General features: G+C 35.7%; 2 protein-coding genes across 2 annotated transcripts in view; both read right to left on the reverse strand.

The window, feature by feature from the left end:
• Window positions 1–8,020, reverse strand: part of LOC127445109 (receptor tyrosine-protein kinase erbB-4-like) — a 342,336-nt gene extending 334,316 nt beyond the window's left edge. Inside the window, exon 1 of the mRNA XM_051704908.1 lies at window positions 7,665–8,020. Coding sequence (XP_051560868.1) covers window positions 7,665–7,764 — 100 coding nt within the window. The 5' untranslated portion in view covers window positions 7,765–8,020. The remainder of the gene's footprint in view (window positions 1–7,664) is intronic.
• A 1,961-nt stretch (window positions 8,021–9,981) lies between these two features.
• Window positions 9,982–25,573, reverse strand: LOC127445123 (NEDD8-conjugating enzyme UBE2F-like). Its single transcript, XM_051704932.1, has 10 exons — window positions 25,368–25,573; window positions 23,615–23,764; window positions 18,310–18,339; window positions 17,748–17,813; window positions 17,419–17,486; window positions 16,837–16,907; window positions 16,664–16,721; window positions 15,598–15,630; window positions 15,406–15,468; window positions 9,982–11,625 (listed from the first exon to the last, which is right to left on the reverse strand). Exons 2-10 carry the CDS (start codon window positions 23,730–23,732, stop codon window positions 11,575–11,577), a joined length of 558 nt encoding a protein of 185 aa, XP_051560892.1. The 5' UTR covers window positions 23,733–23,764; window positions 25,368–25,573; the 3' UTR covers window positions 9,982–11,574.
• Window positions 25,574–27,308: the final 1,735 nt, after the last annotated feature.

Raw genomic sequence — 27,308 nt, forward strand, 5'->3', positions numbered from 1 at the left:
CAGTGTCTTCGTCGGACCACAGATAAAGAAGATCCTGGAGTGCAATGAATTCCCCAAGAAGCTCACTAGTAAGTAGAAAGCGGCTTGGAACAGCTTTGTCGCAGTGGTTCGGGGCTTCCTGGGCAATCACAAGGCCGAAAACTGTGTGGAGTTGGTTGAGACTCTGGTGAAGAACTACGGCACAATTGGCTGTAAGATGTCCCTCAAAGTCCATATCCTTAATGCTCATCTTGATAAATTCAAGGAGAACAGGGGAGCATACTCGGAGGAGCAAGGCGAGCGCTTCCATTAGGATATACTGGACTTTGAACGCCACTACCAAGGACAATATAACGAGAACATGATGGGAGACTACATTTGGGGGCTGATTCGTGAAAGTGATTTACAGTATAATCATAAATCTTGAAAAACTACTCACATCTAAATCATTTGTAGCCATTTTTGTATTACTTTAGTATAAATACATGTTAATTTGGATTCATATGTTGTTTTTTTCTGACTTTATGTGAACGAAAAACACAAATATGCCCGTTTTCTCATTGGAAATAGGTACATTTCAAAATATCACTGTCCTGGTCACAAAAGCAAAGTTTGTGGGGAATAATAGCCATTTTCTATACTTTTGAGGCATAAACAATTAGGAAATAACATTTACTACCCAGGAACAAAAATTGTGTTACATAGTGTTATTTACATTCAAAACTGCACAAGCGTAGTCAAACATTGTATGACAGAGGAAACTTTTAATTGATGACTTAAGAGCCTAATAATTATCTATGGGAACGCCATCATAACAAATGATCTCTCACCATGATTGTCTGCTTATCAAATTAAAATTAGCGATGTCTGCCTTTGTCTTGCTTTATTGTTCACGGCTTAGACGTTGTCACTTTAAATTATAGTCATGCTCGTCTTGAATTAGAGAGTGATATTTATCGCTTGGGAGTGAAACAAGTGGAAATGTACATCAGCTCTCCTCTGAGAACATAAAGATGGGACGTGATGGTTTCTCGGTTTTGAACTGCAAATCAAGGTCAGGGAAACAGCAGTGATATATTTACAGGGTGAGAGCGACCCCACCTACAAAGACAAACCCAAGGCCATAAATAGTGAAATACACACACACACAAAAAAAAAAAAAAATTACAAAATAAACCGCCTCACATGGGCAGCTGAGATAAGCAATAATGTGTCTTTCCACATTTTCACTCTCAATTCTTTTTTCTCCAAACTATAGTGCAATAACCATTATGGCTTGGACATAGACTAAGGTGATTTCTCTGGCAAGCATCATACAATTATTGCGCATACTTATGGTTATCCGAGATTATAAAAATTTAAATCTTGTATAAATCTAGTTTAAAACACACATAGTATCAAATTCTTTGAAATGTATATTTGTGTCCATGTTGGTTTCATACATTTTTGAAAACATTTAAAAAGCATTTTCAAAAAAACAAACAAAAAAGATTTACTGGCTTTACAAATGTCAAGTGGTGTAACCAGCAAGTAACAGGTATTAAAATAATTTCCTTGCACCTTGAATGCATGCATGTGTACACTGAAAAAATGACCAGCAAAATTTACTTTTTTATCACTCAAGTTTTTGCACACAGTTTTTCTAAGTAATTTTAATGGTATACAATAAAAATCTACTTAATTTCATGACATGATATTGATTGAAGTGAGCAAGTAAATGTAACTTAAACATTTCAGTAAATGTTACTTACAAATCTAATGTATACTGTAAAAATAAACTTAAATTAAAATGACCATTTTACTGGAACATTCCACATTTTGAATTTCATTATTAACACACACTTATTCATGTACCACATGACATAAGGAAGCCTTCCACTGGGAAGCTTAATGCATACTATGTAGTCTATTAGACAACATCATCTTGCATTACTGGCGATGGGATCACAGCATGGAGCTGCGCACGCAGACCTCAACACTTGGTGCCCAAAACAATAACGGGTAATTTTGAATAGAAAATTAACTTCAGACTTCACAAAAAAAGAATTTACCAAACGTAACTCAACTCAACTCAACTCAGTTTTATTTATAGAGCACTTTCAAAAACCACACTGGGTACCAAAGTGCTGTACATGGAGTTACAAAAAAAAAAAACAACAATCACATACATACAGCTTAAGAATACAACAAGCATTTAAAACCGACAAAGACAGGATAAGAGAAATTGACATAGTACAATTTATAATGCAATTAATTAAAAGCTAGGGAAAATAAATACGTTTTTAAGGCCCCCTGGAAAGACACTATATACGGAGATGATTTCATGGCCAATGGAAGCTCGTTCCAAAGTCTAGGGGCTGCCACTGCAAAAGCTCTATCACCTTGAGTTTTAAGGCGAGAACGGGGAACCAACAGACACAGCTGATCACCAGAGCGGAGAGACCTTGAAGGTTGATGCAAACGTATTAAATCAGAGATGTACCAATGTATAATTTACTTAATATTTTAAAGTTTACGTTTAAACTAACCTATTCAGTGTAGAAAGTAGTTAATCTTTTCTACTATATACTCAACAACAACAAAAAATTCAGTGTCTACTCAATCATAAATGTAAAATAGATAAAAAAAAAAAAAATGTTTTGCAAATGTAATACATTTTTGAGTCACAAATATTTGAAGAGGTTTTTTTAGGGTTACTCCACTTGACACTTGAACAAAATGTGCCTTTTCATAAAAATGTCAAAATATTAGATATTTTCAAAAAAAAAAAAAAAAAAAAAAATGTACACAAAGTTACAACAGGATTTTCTCTGTTTTGTTTTCTTGTTAATTGACATCAAAATGGCTACCTGCATGTTCTGACTTTGATTTGGTGGACAAAATTTGTTCAAATATTAATAACATTTTAATAATAACATTAATAACATTAATCAAACATTAAAAACAAAATAATAAAAATAATTGAAGATTTTGTTTTCCAAACTACTAATGCCAGCATTTCTTTTTCAAGAATGTCAGCTTTTTTTTACTGTCTCCAGATGGTTACACCCCTTTTTTACTTTAAAGGTTCACCCAAAAATGAAAATTCTCTCATGATTTACTCACCCTCATGCCATCCCAGATGTGTATGACTTTCTCTGTTCTGCTGAACACAGAAAAAGATTTTTAGAAGAATATCTCAGCTCTGCAGGTCCATACAATGCAAGTGAATGGGTACCAAAATTCTGAAGCTGAAAATAAAGCATATAAAGGCGCATAAAAGTAATCCATATGACTCCAGTGAATACATTCATATCTTTAGAAGCGATGATAGATGTAGGTGAGAAACAGATAAATATTTAAGTCCTTATTTACTATAAATTCTCCTCATTGCCCAGTAGATGGCAAAATGCACGAATAATTTAAATCACCAAAAACAAAAGAAAAAGAATGAAAGTGAAAGTGGAGATTGATAGTGTAAAAGGACTTAAATATTGATCAGTTTCTCACCTAAACCTATCATATCACATCTGAAGATGTGGATTAAACCACTAGAGTCGAATGGAATCCTTTTATGCTGCCTTTAAATGCTTTTATGAGCTTCAAAGTTTTGGTCACCTTTCACTTGCATTGCATGGATGGACAGAGCTCACATATTCTTCAAAAAATCTAAGTTTGTGATCAGCAGAAGAAAGAAAGTCATACACATCTGGGATGACATGAGGATGAGTAAATGTTGAGAGAATTTTCAATGTGGGGTTAACTTTTCCTTTAAGCCCCAGAAAAATCCATTAAATCAAAATGACTTTGAACTCAGATATTGAAAGCATGTTCATCATAGTAGAGTATTCAAATGTTTGTTTTATGCTAAATGCATTTTTAATGTACTGTATTTTTGAACAAATTAATAGATCCGGACAAATAATAAGCACTACATCAATGACCCAGTAACCAACTAGCAATGCCCTAGCAACCATTCAAAACACCCTAGCAACCACACAGCAAGGTCCTGGTAACCATGGACATAAATATCTCCAATCGTACACTCTATTACATTTTTAATCGATCAGACTTACGATTGCCTGATGGAAAAACAGACAAAAATAAATACATATCCATAAATGTACATTTACAAAAGAGGTCACATACATATATCATCCCTCTTTTGTCTCGGGGGCTACAAGAAGCCAGATAGCAACGCCATAGCAACATTCATAATACCTTAGCAACCACATAGCAATGCCCGAGCAACCACCCACAACACCCTAGCATCATGGCAGCAAGTTTTGTACGTGCAAGCACCACTCACATTTTCTTCTAAACACAATCATTTAAAGTAGAGTTTCATTTTACGGATTAGTAGTGCGTTAAATATGAAGCATTTTTTAACTCAGCTAAATAATTCCATTGAAGAACTTCCATTACTTCAGTGCCATTACACCACAAGGGCAATGCGGCATACGTTATCTATATTTAGAAATTCTCAACAGGTTGTCTGATTTCCGATGCTCGGCAAGACAATGATAAACCTGCTTATTGTGCTTAAACACCTGTATACCCAACAATCATGCGCTTGCAGCTAAATCTCAATAAGAAATGCGTGACTACATTGCACACAGGATGAGCAGAGGACTGGAATTACAGCTGATTGTGAGGGCACGCTGCCAGGTGGCTGGGAGAAGATGGTGAAAGCAGAGGGAGGGTGAAAGCAAGCCTGAAAGATTCCAAGAGGGGAGGAGTGGTGGGGTATTGGCAACCCTGTCCTACAGAAAGAGGCCCAAGCATTTGTTTTCTGAGAGGAATTACAAGTGGTAGAGAAACAAACCCTACATCCACTGAAAAGAAAATCCGCTCTGCTTTCTTTGCCTTTCTGCCTTCCCTTAAAAAAAAAAAAAAAAAAAGGTGAGTCTGTGGATTACAGCAAGCTTTATTGGTTTACTTCGCACCCGAGATTCAGGAAGTCAAAGATGTCATTCTTTCTTAAGTGCCAGGGAGATTAATGGTTTTTAAAATAGCAGTCAAACATTTGCTTTGACTGAGAGACTGAGCACAGCATGAGCTCAGCTGAATAGAAAAATAAGTTTCCTAACTCTTTGGACACATGGGCCGAGGGCCAAAATGGCACCACATTCAAACGCCGATGAAAAGAGAGGTGAATGTTGTCTACAAAAATGGAGAACACAACAAGGTCAAGTTCAATCTTCTTGTTCTTCATGAAAAAGAAGAAAAAGAAGTTCTGAAGGAATGTACTAGGTTCAATTCAAATTTTTAAAAAAAATACTTTTGACTCATCCCTGGGCTTTAAAAACAAACAAACATTGTGTTTACTGAAATGCACTTACAATGGATGTTGATGGGGCAATGACTTGAAGCGGAAAAAACATTAAAAAACACGATTTAGCAAGTATCACCACAACACAAGATTTAAACCTTATATGTGTTAACATGAGACTACAATGATAAAATCACTACTTAGCTAACAAGAAGGGACTATTTACAAAGAGAAAAATCCAAAAAAGCTTTAAAGCTCATAAAACAACATTTTTGAGAGGACAAATTAATAAAAGCAATACAAACTTCACAAGCACCTTTTAAAGCCTCCACGATGTCTTGCCCCATAGACTTTAATTGTGTGTTTTTGCTTGTTTTTACAAACTGAGGAAGGAGTCAAAGTTTTTATCTGTGCCAATCGACATTCTGCCGATAAAGTTTAACTTGAACCCGGAACATTGTTTCATATATCTCAACATACTGTATACTGTATTTGTCCCATTTCATGCCAATATTTTGAGTTTTATGCATGTTTAAAATTGAATCATCCCGAAAGCAAGAGTTGCAGTGTAAACAACATCTTGACACCTATAATCAAACTACCAGATGTGTGAACAATTACTGCATTACCTCTAAAGAAAATGCTTTGGTTGAAGATAGAAAGTGTGTATCACCAATGAAACATCGTAGCAAGTACTTCGATAGCATGTAACTTGTTCACTGAATAGTGCACGTCTAGACATCAGAGCAGTGACGAGATTAATTAACAGGAAATATTCTCACTCCCCCAGCTCACATGAACTCTCCTACCAAACTTAATTTTGGGTTGAAGATGATTAATAATTTGATCATATTCTCAGGTCGACCAGCAGTCATTTTTCTATCAAACTTAAATGTCAGATGGAAGCTCAGGTCAAAAGCAGTACCATATGGCTCTCAACCGAGGTGTGAGCCGATGAATAAATGAGAAGCATTTAAAGGACAAGTTATAAAATATAATTTTCCTTAAACATAAGCTTGCAAAACAATGAAAAATTAACGCAGAACAAATCTGCAATCTTACATCTGTAACTTTGTGAAATTAGCTCAAGCAACAACGATGCCAGTGTTTAAGAAAAAGGTATTTTATGCACAATAGAGTCTGCACAACTCAGATTGTTTGGAACAAGCTTTCAAATTAGCTCATAAATATTCCACGTGTATATTTTGGAAGTGCAGTAACCTTGAGAGGAGACCGCCAATGGACTCTCTCATTTGTTTATTATTAAATTATTAATCTAGCAGTTCAAACTTCCTTTGAAAGAGTTTATGAGCGCCCTTTGAATGGCTGGGGACTTATGCTGTATGGAAGCATCTGTGACAGCAAGGTTCCTAGATATAGGCTAACCTTTTATTAAATCTGACATTGGTAAACTCTCGCAAGGCACAAGTGAAGGTTGTCAGATGTTTTTATGGAGAGAGCAAATATGAGACATTCATTAAGAATAAAATAGTGTTATAATGTATAAAATACCTGTAAGTATGGATAATTTAAATACTTGGGGGAGAAGTTTCAAAATAGAACCAAATAATAACAACAATAATAATAATAATAATTATTATTATTATTATTATTATAGTTTTTATCACTATAGTCGGCCAGTTTTGATATTGATATTTACTATTAATAATAGTTATTACTTTTGGGTAATTTTCCTGTGGTCGTAGCCCTATACTTTTTTTTTAAGCAAAGATAACTTTGAATAACCCAACCAGACTCGAACTACGCATGAAAAATAATTAGATGAATAAATTATGCGTTAATTCTTGAAGGAACAGAGCGATTCCGTAGTCATTATCCACCATGAGGACAGATGCGTAAAAACGCGAGGCTCAGAGCTTCGACTGTCCTGCTGTTTCTCGGTTGACTGCCACCATCGTGTGGAGAGGGAAAGAACACAACTCACTCTGCTCATTCACGCTTAAAATAACAGTAAAGATACTAGACCGTGTAATTAGATAAAGACTTAAACATGTTCGCAGTTAGGTATGCAATAATGTTCCAAATTCGCAATGGTTAAACACTTGCACTTGGATCAATGATTTTGTCAATCATGATCAGTCTTCCCTAAGGACACATATATGATGACTGCTGTGATATATTTAGAATTATAAAGATTCAGTAGTAACCATACAGTACACAAAAGCAGCAGAATGAATTGCGTAGGTTCTTAATGGGTAAAAGCATGGATGCCATTTGGGCACTTGGAGTTTGTTGCACGAGTATTTGCTCAACCTGAGTGAGAATAGACGTTCACTGCGACTCGAATAATGCTGAATACATTGGGATATGTTCAGTTATGTAAAGTGAATGCATCACTAGAACACACATTGATCCAGTAAATGTGATGTGACGGATGGATAAGCACTTTTACGCATGGGACTTGGACACTCACCTGACTGCGAGGCGCACTGGGGAACAACCACAGCAGTGAGGATGAGGAAGATGACGATTTCAGATCGCATCTTGATCAGATGAAGAGGATGCATATCCATTTCTTCACATGTCCACTCCAATGTCCCGTTGGCGAGCTGTCAAATGACCTGTCCGTCTTTGCGCAACTGTTTAAACAGGGCGCATGGTCTGGAATTGCGCCTTGGTTTATTTCTGCAAGTAAAATTGGTCCAGTTCACAAAACGACAGAGGTGAAAGTGAGTTATTTCTCGTCTAATTTGGTCTGCGTTGAAACTGTCATCACTCTGCGATCAATTCCGGACCGAGTTACGGTCTCCGTGCCCGGGCAAGTGCCTTGATCTGTTGAACACCTCCCACTTTAACGGTGATTGGACATAAAAGTGAATTAATTAAGGTAAACCACGCCCCCAAACATATATCTGTTATTATACGTGAATGTTAGTCATAATCCTAAAAAAAAAAAAAAAAAAAAAAAAACTCCGAGCGTGTGACGGTTAATACTCTTGCTTAAGTAATAAGCAATAAAATGTTAAAATAAGAAATAATTATTGTGTACGACATGACGTATGTTAACTTGACATATCTGAAAATACACTGTCCTGTCATTTGTCTCATTTGTATCTGTTTTGCATATCTTCATGTTTTCGCTAAACAAAAAGTTATAGAGAGAGAGAGAGAGAGAGAGAGAGAGAGAGAGAGAGAGAGAGCCTAACAATGTAACAAAATTATTCCATCTTATTCCTTGCTCGGTGTTTGCACTCTAACTCTGTACAGTTGTCATTTTAAAACATTTAAGAAGCAAGAATAAATATGCAAAACTATTTTTGAAACAATAGCGCTATCTAGTGTTGATATGAAAACGTGAAAGAAAGACATGTCAAAACCTAGTGAACTCCACGTACGTAGCCCGGAGTTCTCCAAACGGTAGCGGAAACTCCAAAGAGGGCGGGATAACTCCATGAGGGGGCGGAGTTACGTCAGAAAGGGATTGGACCAACTCCAAAAGAGGGCGAAATTTAAACACCCCGTTGGGAATATGTTAAAAGGGCTTCCGCCCCCTTTTTCCAGTTCTACCGTCACTTTTTTCTTTTTGTTTTATGAAGTCAGTTCCCCACAAGTTACCACAGGTGTAGTTCATCACAACTATGGTCATGCTCAGCTAACATTTGACGACCAGAGAGTGTCCACAAATAAATGTTATCTTCATTTTGATATATTGTGCTATATTTCTTTCAAACAAAATACCACTTGGTTTACCTTCATACATTAGCCGCTTTCACACATACAGCCTTTTCCAGTAAATGTACTGCATTTTTCAGTTTGAGGTCATGTGTGAACACAACCTTTATGAAAATATTGGTAAATTTTGCTCTGGCAGTTTCACTTAATGAGAAGTTGTATCATTACCCATACATTTCCATACTGATGGTATGTGTGAACAGCACATGTAGTACATTTACCAGTAAAGGCAACCCAATGATTTCCCTGTAATTTACCAGGTTGGATGTGTGAATGGGGCTAATAGTGTGTCTTAAGGAATATTCCGGGTTCAATACAAATTAAGCTCAATCCACAGCATTTGTGGCATAATGTTGATTACCACAAAAATGACTTCCGACTCGTCCTTTCTTTTCTTTCAAAAACAGCTAAAATCAAGCTTGCAGTGAGGCACTTACAATGGAAGTGAATGGGGCCAATGTTTGGAGGGTTTAAAAGGCAGAAATGTGAAGATTATAAATTTATAAAAGCACTTACATTAATTCTTCTGTTAAAACTTGTGTATTATTTGAACTGTAAAGTTGTTTAAATCATTGCTTTCACAGTCATTTTAGGGTTTACGCCTACAATTTACAATCTAAGTTGTAAATTGTAAAACTTTACACAGAAAAGGTTAGTAAACAATTTTATCACACCAAAATCATGTTAACACACATACTGTTTATACCTTGTGGTAATACTTTTGAAACAGTATTTAAACATTTGAGTATTGGCCCCATTCACTTCCACTGTAAGCGCGTCACTATAACCCTCTTTTTTTTTTTAAGAAAAAGAAAGATTAGTCCAAATACATTTTTGTGGTAATCAACATTATGCCACAAATGCTGTTGATTGAGCTCAACTTGTATTGAACCCGGAATATTCCTTAACTTGTATTGAACCCTGAATATTCCCTAAGTGTCTAACTACTTATTGGGGACACTGAATGACAAAAATGTAGGTAGCACTCTAGGTTTTCAGACACAACCTATCAGAATGGTCTAGCACACAAAAAAATTTGTCCAAAACATTACTTAGTGGTAGAATTCCTCTTTAATATACTTTACAAATGGATATACACCTCTAAGAAGAAAAAAACAAACAAATTAAATAAAGTAAATCCTCACTAATTTAACAAGCTTTTATAGCTGAGCGTTTCAGTAGCCCAGTGCATGCTACCAAAATCAGACATGTATTCATTTCCCAGTCTCTCTCTCACTCACACACACACACACACACACACACACACACACACGGTCGCTCGCTCGCTCACACACAAACACAATACTAGCATACAAGTATTCTCACATGTGTACATGCACACACCGGTAAAGACGAATGTGTATATACTGACAAAAATGCATACGAGAGCAAGGGTGAATCTCACAAAACCAGTCAAGAGCATGTCCAGGTCTTATTTCATTCCAAATTCAAAAGAAATACCTTATACTTTGCTTAAGAAAAATGAAACCTATTTTTTGGACCTTTAAGATTTTTTTGCATCGAGACATTATTTTCATGACAATTAAGCACATTTCTCCCTCTTCATAATTCTAATTACTGTAATGCAAAAAAATAATGATATATTATTTAAATTGTATGCATCATGGTAGTATTTTGTGTACTCGCTTAGATATTGTATTTTTTCTTCTTCCTGTAACTAAGTAAAAAAAAATACTGTATTTATGGTAACGAGAATATAATGAGAAGCAGCATTAAGAAAAATGAAATTGCAAAACTAAGTAAAAAGTCTGGATGGATTACAGTAATGAACATTTGGAAAAATAATGGCAAAAATCTCAATTATCCTTTTTTCTTTTGGTTTGAAAAATGGCCTGGCCATATTTTCATGAGATTCACCCGTAACTGACTCTTAATTGAAACCATTTCAAAACTCAATCATAGGCACCCATAGGTACTCTAATATTTGCGTGCGTACACATGTAATGCCGAGTAGTCTGATAACTGCAGTGATTTTACATAAGGGTAGGTGCTGAGTTACGAGAAATGGCTTTCCAAAATTTGCTCAGAAATCCACTGATGAAGAACTTAAGCCATCATATTCTGCGTGACATCAGTGCTATGCGTAGTTTGAGATTCTTCTGATTGGTGGAACGACTGGTGTTGGGCTCTTCCCCCAGCGTGAGCAAGCTAATGAACTTTGGGGTCTCTGTGACATCACTTAGGAAAGAATGAATCTCCATAGGTTAAGTTTAAAAAAGAAGTGGACTGCAGCAGTTGGCTTAGAACATGTCCAGTTATATGTGGCAAAGACACAGAGGCACTAGCATTGGATGTGATATCAGAGAGGTTATACATCCTCATTGTCATAATCACCCTCTTTGTTCTTTTTTTTTCTTCATATCTTTCTTTCTTTTTTGTGGGGGAGGGGGTAAAAGCAAACTTGATTGAGAAGAACCTGCAAGAACTACAGCTGTGGAAAAGCCCACAATCCCCTCTCAAATCTTGATCAGGGACTTGCTGCAATATTCATTACGCATACGTTTCCTCGCTCCCCAAGTATGTTTCAAAAGTTTGAGAATTTGTCTCTGTTGCAGTCAGGATGCACAGGGTCGGTGTGCATCTGCAAAGTCACATGCATGTGAGAGTTGCTTGCAAGGCAAACAGATACATCATCTTGCATAGTTTTTGATGAAGTCCTGAACTTTGCTCCTGAAGTCTTCCTAAAACAGCAAACATTGAGGGATTGGATGGGTTTGAATAAACATGCTACCTGCAAATGCATTACATATATGGCTGGCTGATATTTCAAGCATTTACAATATTATATTCTATATAATTCTGTTGTAGATGTAATTGAACACATATCATGCTTTGATCCTTAGTATGAGAGTGCTTAAAAAGACACATTATAGCATTTGATTTAAATTTCAGTAACAAAAATAGAGATGTGATGTCATTCATTTTTGTTAGAGATGCACCAATGTCTCAGTCAAATATGGGTATTGGCCATAAAAAACAATTTTCTGCTCTACTGGACATAAGCCGATTGTTTAAAAACAGCCGATGATCAGGGCCAATTATTTCCTGTCAAAACAGTGCAGAAAAACGCATCAGAAAATTAGCCTACAACTCATGCCGTGTGAAGGAAAATGTCTTTTGTTTGAAATTAGACTGATTAATCGGCCGATCTTTGGCAATTTTGCGATCATCGACATCAGGCGATAACCGTGTTTGCTTGGCTGATTAACATAAGTGTTAACTTTCCCTTGTATAAGTTCCAAAATCTACCAATAGATTTGCCATCCTGCTCTCTAGATACTGGGATTGGCATCGGCCACTGAAAAACCCGTATCGGTCGACCACTAGTGATAATGACAGCAGAGAGGCAATAGGCCTTTATCACAGTCCCCGTGTTGTCATATTCGGCTCTGAATAGAAGCGCAATCAAACTTCTGCCCATAGATCTGTCTATGGACGATTGGATTGGCAGTTTTTAATAAAATAAATGAAACTAACTTAGACGCACTTGGCAGTAAACATCAACTGTTTAAATTGTTTCTTTGACTTAATAGTATCTGAGGGAGCGATTATCAGGGTAAAGTTTTCCCGGTGCATGAGGCGCGCTGTTCAGGTTACTGACAGAGGATTAATGTGCTCCAAAGAGACTGTGTTTAAGTCTTTTAATGTCATTGTTTTCACTACTGCTGCATGTTAATCTCCCATTTGTTTTTTAAATATAATACAGTTGTAGACACAGTGACATTTTTATCTCTATTTTTTATTTATTTACATTGCATTCAGAGTGAACGCTTCCCCAATAATCACGCTCAAACCGTGAGGATATAACTTCACATTTACGTCGATTAAACCAGTTATTTTCTGTAATAGGACTACTCGCATACATGCTTTCCTTTAAAATCATAAAATGCATAAAAATGCATAAAATAACATGACACTGTTTTTCTTTGTTTCGTCATCCTTGAGTAATGACTGGAAGGTGAGGTTAGGGTTGGGCGATTTGTAAATATTTTGTTGTCGATAATTGCCTAAAACATTTTTGCGATATACGATTATAGCGTCAACCCCCCCTGCCGAGGGTCCGTGAATATTTTTGCATTATTGATTTTGCTTTAAAAATTAAATTAATTTAATGAAACACGAAAAACATAAGACATTTCTAAATTCAAATTGCACTGTAAATTAAAAGAAAAAAAAAAGCAATTAAAATAACAAAGTGATCAAAAAATCTTATTTAACCACCTCCCCAAATTCAAACATTTACTGTATCCAATGGCCCCATTTGCCATCACGCAAGCGACAACAGGTGGAAAATTACTAATAGCCAATAAATTATGAACTAAAGACAATTATAAATGTAAAGATAATAATAATCATAATAATAAAGCCTAACAAATTCCCTTATGTTCCCAAAATAATGCTGCCAAATGTGTGTTCTTATCGAATTTGTGTTTGTATTGCGTCTTGGTAATACAGTTAATGCTGCCTAAAGAAAGGAAAATAGAACTCAATTTTAGGTTCAAAGTGAACGTGTCTTGTATTATTTTATGATTTACTCAATTTCATATTTGTTTCTTTAATATAAAGTATATTACTGAACCTGTGGAGCTGCATTCACAATGCATGTGAACCTCAAACAGGTCCATGGAAATAAAGCAAACTAAATTCACAGCACCTCCTGAGATGATCGAAGATAATTTGCAGCATTCTCATAGATGACATTACGCCGGGTTCACACATCCACCGTGAGCATGGCATGAGCGAGGCACGAGCAGCGCATGAGAGGGGCGGTCGCGTTGGACGTTCACATTGGCCGCGTCTCTTCCGCGAGGAACAGCCGCGCCTCTGCTCGGAAAATAAAAGTTATATATGGGGTTCTACGCCAATGTTTTTCTTTAATAAGGTCATATGCTGAGGTTATTGCTGCTTCAAGGACAATAGCGGGCAGTCACGTGCACTTCATCTTTATCAGCACACTTGGTTGTGATTGGTTACTGTTGTGTCTAAACTGTTCACACATATATATACATATATATACACACACACAGAACGGCAAAAGGTCCGTCAGTTTATTAATTCTTTCCTTGATTAAGTCACTGTATTGAGTTTACTTACATGCAGACATATAAATTGTAGTGTACTATAGGTTTGGTTTGAATAATTTTGATTTGCTTGTGTGTTTTCTATCATTAAAAAATTGGCTCAACGGCAAAACTATCCACTCACTGCCGCATCTGGGACGCATCACCTCACGACTCACGCTTGCAGTGTAAATGGTGTCATCTGTTAATGTGGGCGCCGAAACGAAAATGCGGCTCTCACGCCTTGCTCAGGAAGGATGTGTGAACCAGGCATTATTCTTGCAAACAATTTTTAGACGAATGAAACAGAGAAAAAAAAAGTGATAACTCTTTTCATATGCTTGTTCCACGAGCCAACATGCATGTGTTCCACATGACAGGCTCGTGCTGCACACCTCTGAACAAACAGCAAATCAGACAAAAGCATTTACGGCTTTTCTTTTGTCAGTTCTTAAAAATCTAATAAATTGTGTTTCTTCAAGCTTGTGTCTTTGTGACTAACAGCATTTCATCGATAACATCATCCTTTCACCCAGCCCTAGGTGAGGTAGGTCTGTTTAGGTGTAGTATTTGACATGAATTGTACATAAAATAGACCATAATAACTTGTTCTATGGGCACTGCCATTGAAACAGACTGCAGTGGAAGTTGTTTTACGCTACAAAGTCGAAGCTTCCGCTGTGCGAACACGGAAGTGTGATAAAGGTCTATTTGTAAGCTTTGCACTGGTAGAATTTCACTGAGACCAGTTACTCTGAAACATGGAAGCCATGAAGAGACATGGAGAGGAAAGTTATCATTTAAAGTTCTTTCAATTGTGTAATTACCAATGATTTTAAACAAGGTAGCCTAAAAAAGCAGAACCACCAAACAATCGGTATCTGCAGATGCTGTAGATCAGTTGGCACACAAATTTAGCTTCGGAGCAGCCACAATTTTTCGTGAAACAGTTCTTTCAACTTGTCCATTTCAGTATACCAGTTTAAAACACTAATTTATAAAATGTTTTGTATCAGCTCTCAGAATGTTCATGGAAGTGTCCATGTGGCATTTTTAATGCTTTAAAATGTTTCTCCATTTATTTATACATTTATATGTATTGAGGTATTAATATTTGTTAGAAAAAAATATTAAATATCTTCTACTTTGTGTTCATTAAGTGAAAAACCATGTGGAAACATGCCTTGATTATCACTGGATTTGTACGGAGTTTTAGTTCTAACACTAAACAAATTGAATTTACTTGGTAACAATGTTATTTTAGGCAAAATTATGGTTCCTCTATTTGAAAGAAGGAAAAAAAAAACTTAACACATCTTAAAAACACAAAGTCAGTTTATCAAGTTATACAATGAATATCACCAAAAGGCTGAAAAATATCAAGATGTGGCCGTTCTTTACCTTGTCCCGCAAATGATGCTCTGCTGCATCTATATTTAGCGGGTCATCGAAGTTCAGAAGATCCTGTGAGACAAACAAACTTGCGTCAAACGGCTTTCACATTCAGAGATGCCAATTTAAAGATTGAACCTTTATAAAAACAAATAAATATTGGTTGTCTAAGATCTTTATGAAGACTGCTTTAGCACTTACAGTGAAGAGTGAATTCAATCCCCAAACTACATCCTAAAGACATAAAAAAATGGTTACAAATACAGATTTTCCACCAGAAATAAAGACAAAGAGAAAAGCCTGATCTCATGAACTTTACATGACCATGTCAAGATTTTTGAAAAACAAGCTTCATTACAAATTCCTCTGAAGTTTCTAGTGATATGTCCAGTGGACACACAAAAGCCAGTGAAATGGTGTCATAATCAGACGAGGTTAAGGTGAATATTAGATGGAGGTTTGAGTAAAACGTATCTCCCTAACCTAAAACTTTAACCTTAACCTAACCAATAGTGTTGTAAAAGCAAATGAGGTAAACAAAACAGACATCCTTACCCTTAACCAACCCAATAGTGTCCAAAAACAAAATGCGAAATGAAAAGCACATTTTCTGAAGCAGCCACGTCATTTCGTGTCGCTTCTGACACTTTCGTCTCACGTGTCAGCTTGCGTGTTTGGCTGAGCTCGAACTGTAGACTTCCGAGTTCAAAGTCCTATACTCTATCAGGTGAGCTAAAGCAGAAGCTAATCAAGTGTGTAAATGTAAGTGGGTCTGTAAAAAAGCATTAAAACATATTGTTTTTCAACTATGCTTTCAAGTAAAAGTGTTTCGATATAATATCATAACAGTGTGTGAGTAACAGTGCGTGATTTGTGTAAAACTGAATAAAACGCACAGTTGTTGTAGCACCTCTAGAGTTAATTTCACCAGGAAACTGCTGTGAAATGTAGAACGTGGCATGTAAAACTCATTTAGCAAAAATTTTGTTATAGTAACGTTCATTCTTTGAGATCAGGTTGGAAAAAACAAACAAATAATATTAAACAATAATATTATGCTGTATACTTCTGAAATGTTTTAGTAGTAATAACTAACAAATAAATTGTTAATATAATTGCATTTCCTGTATTACTTTCAAGGCAGAAAAAAAATTATGTTAAACTGGCAACAATGATAAATGATAGGTGGTTGTGAAAGAAAGAAAGAAAGATGTCATGCAAGCACCGTCATGATTATCCCAAAGTGTGTTTTAACATAAGGAATTACCTTTAGTGTGCGTGTTGGTGCCCAGCCAGTCCCATCAATTGAATGCTCTCGCAATAAACTATGGAGAGAGCGAGAGATTTGTGATTTTATTTTTTTTGCCATAATAACAGATATCTGCATAAATCTAACAAAATAAAGCTATCAAGAATAAATAACAAATATGCAATACCAACCTCAGACAGATCTCGCCAGTTTCTGCTATGTTTGGGTGCCATATTCTAGTCAAGCACTTGACTTTGGGAGGCTGTAGGAACCAGTATATGGATTGTTATCCAAAAACAATATTTGAGTTGCAAGCCTAAGCTCATTTACGGTCTTGATTTGTGTCTTAGGCAAGGACAATCCAAATAATCTTCAGAATTTACAATAAGGACTCTGCTTCTAGTCATTACAATGCAGCTAGGCTTGTATATGACCACTGGGGATAACTGCCTTCTGCCTTTTGTCTTAGTAATAATTTATGGTTTTGGTAGAGTTGGATGCCAGGGCCAGGCCTCTGTCAGGAACTCTACACAGGCTTGAAGGAACTATTGTAGATCCTCTAATGTCAGAATTTAGTCTGGTTGTGCATGTTTATTTGAGTGAAAACTCTCAGGCAGCTATTTCATTAAAATCAGACAGCAGAGCATCAGTAATGCCCATAAACATCCATTTAACATCCTTGCTCACAAATGGACTAATAAAATCATTGTTGTAGTGCGAGTGAGTCAGTGTGGCATTGCCTCATTACTTCCTGATGTGTCGCGGGTACTTACCACCATATTATAAGCTTCAGGAACTTCTATTTCAAACTGGAACTTTCCACTCAGGTAATAACCTTCATCTGAAAAGATTTTTGTAGAAATAAAATGTTACATTAGACTTACAAAATAATGATCTTTATGAAAGAGTGGTAAGAAAGACGGATAAAGGCTTATTCACACCAAAAGCGTGGCAACAAAACAATGCAAAATACTAACGAAAATATCTGTGCTCTTCGTGACGATGAATCAAGTTATATGTAAATTTGTATTTTGTTCAGCACAATTTACATGCAAGTGTCAATGTTTTATAATTTCAACTTTTTAACAGATGTTGGAATTACCTGGAGAAATAGACAACTGGAAGTGATAGAGTTTGTTTTCATCAGCAAACGTAACTTTACAAGTATCTGCAGAAAGAATAGTTTTTTAGGATAGTAGTTTAAAATCACTACAAGGTTTGGCAAACTGGCATTTAGAAAACAAGATTGTTTTCAAGATTTACAAAAAGGAAAGTACAGAGGCATGTTTTTTTATATATATATAATTTGACAAAATTTTATGGTAAAATATGTATGACAGATAGAACAAAGTCAATCCTGAGTGTTTAAAGCGATCGTTGACCCAAAAATTAAAATTCTGTCATCATTTACTCACCTTCATGTTATTCCAAATCCATGACTTTCTTTTTCCATGAGACACAAAAGGAGATGTAAGGCAGAATGTCAGTCACCATTCACTTTTATTGCATCTTTTTTCCATACACTGAAAGTGAATGGTGACCAAGGCAAACATTCAGCCTAACATCTCCTTTTGTGTTCGACGGAAGTCATAAGGGTGAATAAATGATGACAGAATTTCATTTTTGGGGTGAACTAACCTATGTAAAAATAAAGAGATACTCACTTGGAAGACTGACCTCAAGTTCTGCAACCTCTGCAACCACAAATCAAAACATGACTACTCAGCACTGATGGGTTAGTGTGTATACTATATTTATGGTATATTTATGTACAGTTGAAGACAGAAGTTTACATACACCTTAGCCAAATACATTTAAACTCAGTTTTTCACAATTAATGACATTTAGTCGTCGAAAACATTTCCTGTCTTAGGTCAGTTAGGATCACTACTTTATTTTAAGAATGTGAAATGTCAGAGTAATAGTAGAGAGAATGATTTATTTCAGCTTTTATTTCTTTCATCACATTCCCAGTGGGTCAAAAGTTTACATACACTTGGTTAGCATTTGGTAGAATTGCCTTTAAATTGTTTAACTTGGGTCAAACATTTTGGGTAGCCTTCCACAAGCTTCTCACAATAAGTTGCTGGAATTTTGGCCCATTCCTGACAGAACTGTTACTGTACTGTGTTACTGAGTCAGGTTTGTAGGCCCCCTTGCTTGCACACACTTTTTCAGTTCTGCCCACAAATTTGCTATCGGATTAAGGTCAGGGCTTTGTGATGGCCACTCCAATACCTTGACTTTGTTGTCCTTAAGCCATTTTGCCAAAGCTTTGGAGGTATGCTTGGGGTCACTGTCCATTTAGAAGACCCATTTGCGACTGAGCTTTAAGTTCCTGGCTGATGTCTTGAGATGTTGCTTCAATATATCCATATAATTTTCCTTCCTCATGATGCCATCTATTTTGTGAAGTGCATCAGTACCTCCTGCAGCAAAGCACCCTCACAACATGATGCTGCCACCCCCATGCTTCACGATGGTGTTCTTCGGCCTGCAAGCCTCACCTTTTTCCTCCACATATAACAATGGCCATTATGGCCAAACAGTTTAATATTTGTTTCATCAAACCAGAGGATATTTCTCCAAAATGTAAGATCTGTCACCATGTGCACCTGCAAAGTGTAGTCTGGCTTTTTTATGGCGGTTTTGGAGCAGTGGTTTCTTCCTTGCTGAGCAGCCTTTCAGGTTATGTCGATATAGGACTCATTTTACTGTGGATATACATACTTGTCTACCTGTTTCCTCTAGCATCTTCACATGGTCCTTTGCTGTTGTTCTGGGATTGATTTGCACTTTTCACACCAAATATGTTCATCTCTAGGAGACAGAATGTGTCTCCTGTCTGAGCAGTATGATGGCTGCGTGGTCCCATGGTGTTTATACTTGCGTACTATTGTTTGTACAGATGAATGTGGTACATTCAGACATTTGGAAATTGCTCCCAAGGATGAACCAGACTTGTGGAGGTCCACAATTTTTTTTTCTTGGCTGACTTCTTTTGATATTCCCATGATGTCAAGCAAAGAGGCACTGAGATTGAAGGTAGGCCTTAAAATACATCCACAGGTAAACCTCCAATTGACTCCAATTAGCCGAATCGGCTAATTGCCTAACTTGACATCATTTTCTGGAATTTTCCAAGCTGCTTAAAGGCACAGCTAACTTAGTGTATGTAAACTTCTGACCCACTGGAATTGTCATATAGTCAATTAAAAGTGAAACAATCTGTCTGTAAACAATTATTGGAAAAATTACTTCAACCTAAGTTTATGTAAACTTCTGACTTCAACTGTATATATACACTGGCTGCCAAAAGTTTGGAATAATGTACAGATTTAGCGGTTTCAGAAAGAAATTGATAATTTAATTCACCAAATTGGCATTCAGCTGATCACAAAGTATAGTCAGGACATTACTGATGTAAAAAAAACAGCACCAAGACTATTTGATAAGTCATTTTTGATCAAATCTAGACTGGTCCCATTTCCAGCAGCCATCACTCCAACACCTTATCCTTGAGTAATCATGCTAAATTGCTAATTTGGTACTAGAAAATCACTTGGCATTATATCAAACACAGTTGAAAGCTAATTAGTTCGTTAAATGAAGATTAACTTTGTCTTGTGTTTGTTTTTGAGATGCCACAGTGTGCAATAGACTGGCATGTCTTAAGGTCAATATTAGGTCAAAAATGGCAAAAAAGAAACAGCCTTCTGTAGAAACTCGTCAGTCAATCATTGTTTTGAGGAATGAAGGCTATACAATGCTTGAAATTGCCATAAAACTGAAGATTTCATACAAAGGTGTACACTACAGTCAGACAAAGGTCAACTGGCTCTTACAAGGACAGAAAGAGATGTGGAAGGTCCAGATGTACAAATAAACAAGAGGATAAGTACATCAGAGTCTCTAGTATGAGAAATAGACATCTCACAGCTGTCATTGCTGTACGTGGAGGATTTTGTGATGAGAACTGTATTACAAATTGTATTTGTAATTTTTCAGATATTAATGCCCTGACTATATATTGTGATCAGTTGAATGCCACTTTGTTGAATAAAAGTACCAATTTCTTTCAATAAGAACAAAACCTGTACATTATTTGAAACTTTTGGCCACCAGTGTGTGTGTGTGTGTGTGTGTGTGTGTGTGTGTGTGTGTGTGTGTGTGTGTGTGTATATATATATATATATATATATATATATATATATATACAGGTGCATCTCAATAAATTAGAATGTCGTGGAAAAGTTCATTTATTTCAGTAATTCAACTCAAATTGTGAAACTCGTGTATTAAATAAATTCAATGCACACAGACTGAAGTAGTTTAAGTCTTTGGTTCTTTTAATTGTGATGATTTTGGCTCACATTTAACAAAAACCCACCAATTCACTATCTCAAAAAATTAGAATATGGTGACATGCCAATCAGCTAATCAACTCAAAACACCTGCAAAGGTTTCCTGAGCCTTCAAAATGGTCTCTCAGTTTGGTTCACTAGGCTACACAATCATGGGGAAGACTGCTGATCTGACAGTTGTCCAGAAGACAATCACTGACACCCTTCACAAGGAGGGTAAGCCACAAACATTCATTGCCAAAGAAGCTGGCTGTTCACAGAGTGCTGTATCCAAGCATGTTAACAGAAAGTTGAGTGGAAGGAAAAAGTGTGGAAGAAAAAGATGCACAACCAACCGAGAGAACTGCAGCCTTATGAGGATTGTCAAGCAAAATCGATTCAAGAATTTGGGTGAACTTCACAAGGAATGGACTGAGGCTGGGGTCAAGGCATCAAGAGCCACCACACACAGACGTGTCAAGGAATTTGGCTACAGTTGTCGTATTCCTCTTGTTAAGCCACTCCTGAACCACACACAACGTCAGAGGCGTCTTACCTGGGCTAAGGAGTAGAAGAACTGGACTGTTGCCCAGTGGTCCAAAGTCCTCTTTTCGGATGAGAGCAAGTTTTGTATTTCATTTGGAAACCAAGGTCCTAGAGTCTGGAGGAAGGGTGGAGAAGCTCATAGCCCAAGCTGCTTGAAGTCCAGTGTTAAGTTTCCACAGTCTGTGACGATTTGGGGTGCAATGTCATCTGCTGGTGTTGGTCCATTGTGTTTTTTGAAAACCAAAGTCACTGCACTCGTTTACCAAGAAATTTTGGAGCACTTCATGCTTCCTTCTGCTGAAAGATGCTGATTTCATTTTCCAGCAGGATTTGGCACCTGCCCACACTGCCAAAAGCACCAAAAGTTGGTTAAATGACCATGGTGTTGGTGTGCTTGACTGGCCAGCAAACTCACCAGACCTGAACCCCATAGAAAATCTATGGGGTATTGTCAAGAGGAAAATGAGAAACAAGAGACCAAAAAATGCAGATGAGCTAAAGGCCACTGTCAAAAAAACCTGGGCTTCCATACCACCTCAGCAGTGCCACAAACTGATCACCTCCATGCCACGCCGAATTGAGGCAGTAATTAAAGCAAAAGGAGCCCCTACCAAGTATTGAGTACATATACAGTAAATTAACATACTTTCCAGAAGGCCAACAATTCACTAAAAATGTTTTTTTTTATTGGTCTTATGATGTATTCTAATTTTTTGAGATAGTGAATTGGTGGGTTTTTGTTAAATGTGAGCCAAACTCATCACAATTAAAAGAACCAAAGACTTAAACTACTTCAGTCTGTGTGCATTGAATTTATTTAATACATGAGTTTCACAATTTGAGTTGAATTACTGAAATAAATGAACTTTTCCATGACATTCTAATTTATTGAGATGCACCTGTATATATATATATATATATATATATATATATATATATATATATATATATATATATATACACACACACTACCGGTCAAAAGTTTTGAAACACTTATTCTTTATTATATTTTTTTTCTTCACATTTTAGAATAATAGTATAGTCATCAAAACTATGGAATAACATAAATGGTACAATGGGAATTATGTTGTGGCTAAACAAAATTTTAGCATCTTCAAAGTATTCACCCTTCACCTAGAATTTGCAGACATGTACTCTTGACATTTTCTCAAACAACTTCTTGAGGTATCACCCTGGGATGCTTTTTAAACAGTATTGAAGGAGTTCCCATCTATGTTGGGCACTTATTGGCTGCTTTTCTTTATTATTTGGTCCAAGTCATCAATTTCAAAAACTTTTTTTTATATAAAATTTTAGTTTTATAATAAAATAAATTAATATGGTGGCACAATTATATTTTTGTCTACAAAACTAATTTCAAACATTTAAGCATACGCCTTCAGATCAAAAGATTTTTAAAATAATGAGAAACATTTCAGTCAAATGTTCCAAAACTTTTGACCGGTAGTGTATATATGTCCAATCTTTCAGACTTAAGCTAATTTACTTTATTGTTATTGAATGGAATAATTTCCTGGATTTGTTCAATATATTATTGTAACTATGGTCAATGAAACATATTTACCAGCTATATCTAACTATATATGGCTACCTGCATTCTAACGCTACCATTTCTAAATGTTCAGTTGCAGTGGATCTAATAGCCTCACTGACACAAAAAATAGCCAGAGTGTTTGACAGTAGATGGGAGCTGCTCTGTTAGCACTCAAGACTCCTCCTCCCGTTCTGTTATAAATAGAGTTCTGCTGCTCTCCTGATCTGGCCTGCATCACAAGGCACCCTAGACCGACTCCAAAACCTCCCTGCAGAGCACAGGCATCACACAACACGACTCGTCATGATCTCTAGATTCAGACATATTCTAGCCTTTCAAACCAGCCCTGTTAGATTAAAAAGTCCAGATGGATGGATGGATGGAGAGATAAGACAGACAGACAGACAGATACCCTAAATTTCTAGCTTTGGATCCTCTTATTATTCAGACAACCCTTTATTTCTGTCCTCTACTTTCATGAGCTCATCAGATGGACAGACGGAGCCTTTGATGAGTCACTCATACCTTTGATGAGAAGCCGGTCTCTGACAGACACTCTATGAGAGGCATCGTTAGATCCTGCAGGGGCCCGACCGGCCCTCACCCCTTCCTCCCTCTTCAGCTTTCTGGCTAATGTCAACATACCAGCAGACCAACATACACACTCACACACACCTGTGAAAAACATAATTGAAGACAATAATGGCATACAAAGTCATTAAAGTACTAGATTAAAGGTCTGCCTATTACTGCTTGATCTCAAACTAATTCTTTATTAACTTCAACCAATGCTAAAGTTTAGTGAACTGTTTCATTGTCCCTCCAACATTAAAATCTCTTTAGTAAAAGTAAAATGTAATGCACTAAATGACTCTATACATCATGATTATTTAATGGCCTGCAATGTAAGTATCATAAAGTAATACATTGATATGATACTATTTGCATGTTACTATATGCTTAAAATGCATCACTTAGATTTTATGCAATAACTCATTATTTTTTGTTCAATTATATATAAAAAAATTTTATGTTTGTCTGTCTATCTATCTATAATCTATCTGTAACTTTCTTTTGTACAATAAAATAGACATGATGTTTTTAGAAAGGTGATTGTTATTTCAGGATAGGAATATCCTGTAATGCATGTGTAGTAGTGATGTAGTAATATTGTAGTAATGCATGCACCATTTGACATGGTGTAATTTTGAAGCATGCTGTCATGTTTAAATTTAAATTACAATCATAACATTTTAACATTATGATTTTAATTCATTGTAATTAATCAACATTTGTAAAAGTCAAGAATTATCAACCTGATCCTCAAATGTTTTTAGAGATATTACAAAGGGTTCATGGTGTCTTGAACACAAACAAAACATGTGATTTAAAGCAAGAGCTTGAAATAATAACTAGGAAAAAAACATAATATAGGTGAGCTGTCATAATCAGCTCACCTATAATCAAAATATAGTTATGCTGATATTACACTAATATCCTCAATCTCAATTGGAATTTATTTAAAGATAATAAGCCTTAACATCTGGACTGAAACATAAGGATCATGGACAAAATGTTTCATTAGGTCTAATGGACAGTAGCTTCACCCTGGTAAATAACAATTAGATAGTGAAATATTATAATTGCCTATCGTTTAGCTCAACAAATGTTAAGCATATAAATGCCATTTTACTTTATGACAAACACTGCTACAATTTACAGGTGCCATGGAATTACATTTTTGTAAACAAGGAAATGTCACGTTTTGGACATAGTATTGTAATACCATGTTGTTTGGTCATGGTACAGTGGTAATACCATAGTTTATGGGGAGAGTACTATTGGTAGTCTTCGCAGCACCCTGGATAATTGTTTAAATATGATAGTACATGAATATGAATATTATGCAGTACTACTGAATGTTATAAATCAAAACACCATGGTGTTACCACCTAATACCATCAATGTATTTCTTTTAAGGGCATATTAACAATTCCTATAATGTACATGCTTCAAATGGAATGTTTAATGTAGATAATATGACATAAAACAATCCAAACTTTTATCATCTTGAATTACCGGTTTGGTTTGAACTGCTATTGTGCTAACATGAACATTGGCAGCTACAATTTAAATTAAAATCATGCTGTGCTTTTTTTAGGCCATAATGGAGAACAACGTCTTCTTAATATTGAAATGTAACCGTTAAAACGTGTTTATATTCAGAATAAATTTAACAACTGTCACTTAACGCGACTGTGGTCTATTGAACACTTACCTGCCGCTGTCAAAGAGTCAATAAACTACCCCGTTTACACCATAGTCAGCGCCCCCCGACTCAATCTCACACCTTTTCCAATCAATAACGTTTAGATGAATAAATATGAATGCTACTAATAGAATTATAATTAAGTTGAATGACGAATAGTTTAATCTGAGTTTTAAGATTTTCACTGCCCGAGCGATTTACAAACCGGAAGTGGTCGAGTGTATCCAATGAAACGCTCCGACTGAAAGTAAACGCCAAAATAAAATATTCCTCCCATTGTGAACGACACAAAATTAGCTTTCGTAAACTTAACAAATACTTGTATGTTTTTCTTAGAAGCACTAAAGTAATTATACAGTAACTCTGGGTTTGATCTTGAGTGTTTATTGGTCGAAAGATGCAGAACAGAAATACAGCACAAATGCATTAATGTTCTTAGTAATACTGGAAAACAACAAGGTCTATGGCTTTGAGGAAATAGCTATTCTAGGATTTCTGCGGTTTAGAGGCTAATAAATAGAAGTATTTCACTACCACCACCACTTCAGTGTCAGGGGACGAGGCCCCCATTGCTTATATTTTAAATTATTTGATTAAACAATGCTTTACAGTAAGGCTTCATTTATAAACAACTTTCTTTTGCTAACAGCATGAGTTAACATGATCTTACAATGAACAATACTCATTAAGCATTTCTCAATCTCAGGTAAAGTTAATTTCAACATATACTAATCCAGTTTTAAAAATCTAATTTAGTATTTGTTAACATTAGTTAATGAACTATGAACTAACATGACCTAACCCTAACAATGAACTATTTAATTTGATTAACTAACATTAACTTAAAACATTTTGTAAAAATTATATTTGTAATTGTTTATTCATGATATCTAATGCATTAACTAATGTTAACAAATGGAACCTTATTGTAAAATGTTACCAAATAACTGTATTCAATTATTATAAAAACATTACAGTAAAATAAAAGACAAATAACTGATACATTTATTTATATAAATAAAATATATATTATTAAATTATGATAATTGCATTCATTAAAAAAAATATGTTAAAATGATCTTGTGTTGGCATGTTTATTTGTATATGCTTGTGCATTAGAACTTTCTGAATTGCATGCTTATAATCTGCAATATGCTGAGATTTGAGCACAACAGTCACGTACAGTATGTTAATCTAAAGCACTTTTGGTAAGTCTCTGGATAACAGCATCTTGTTTATGAAAATTAATAATTTACTTACCATCATGCCATCCATGTGTATGATTTTCTTTCTTTTGCTGAACACAAACGAAGATTTATAGAAAAATATCTCAGCTCTGTTGGCCACTCAATACAAGTGAATGGTGGCCAGAACTTTGAAGCTCCAAAAATCACATAAAGACAACATAAAAGTAATCCATCCGACTCCAGTGATTAAATCTATGTCTTTAGAAGCAATATTATAGGTGTGGGAGAGAAAAAGATCAATATTAAACCTTTTCATGAGTAGGGTCTAAATTCCTCTGCAGTGCTGTGTCCCCTGGAGTGAGTTATTTTTACATGCCACATTGCACAGCTGGTAGAGGAGAGCAGAGTGTAGACCAGTATTATATATATATATATATATATATATATATATATATATATATATATATATATATATATATATATTTCTTGTCATAAAAAATACTGTATATAATATAGTAAACATGTGAACAAATGGGTTGTGTGTGCTGTACTGTTTTTTATTAATTTATTATTATTTATTTAGTTTTTATAGCTGTAAAAACAAATGAACAAAAAATATCAGCAGTCCGGTTTGCCTGTATGCACTGTTTGACATCTCAGACATTGTGTGTGTGTGCGTGCGTGTGTGTGACAAGCGCTAATGTAAACAAAATTGGCTGCGTGCATGGATAATCGTGCTCGATCCGCATGTTTTCACTGTGAG

Source organism: Myxocyprinus asiaticus, chromosome 8 (assembly GCF_019703515.2).
Source record: "Myxocyprinus asiaticus isolate MX2 ecotype Aquarium Trade chromosome 8, UBuf_Myxa_2, whole genome shotgun sequence".
Classification (NCBI taxonomy): Eukaryota; Metazoa; Chordata; class Actinopteri; order Cypriniformes; family Catostomidae; genus Myxocyprinus; species Myxocyprinus asiaticus.

What these genes read in the sequence shown, in the direction of transcription:
- LOC127445123 (XM_051704932.1), bottom strand. Translation starts at nt 23,732, where the DNA reads ATGTTGACATTAGCCAGAAAGCTGAAGAGGGAGGAAGGGGTGAGGGCC. An exon ending in CTGAAGCTTATAATATGGTG is followed by an intron (nt 16,908 to 17,418) that starts GTAAGTACCCGC and finishes TGGTTCCTACAG; the next exon opens with CCTCCCAAAGTCAAGTGCTT. An exon ending in AGCATCATTTGCGGGACAAG is followed by an intron (nt 11,626 to 15,405) that starts GTAAAGAACGGC and finishes TTGCTGTTTTAG; the next exon opens with GAAGACTTCAGGAGCAAAGT.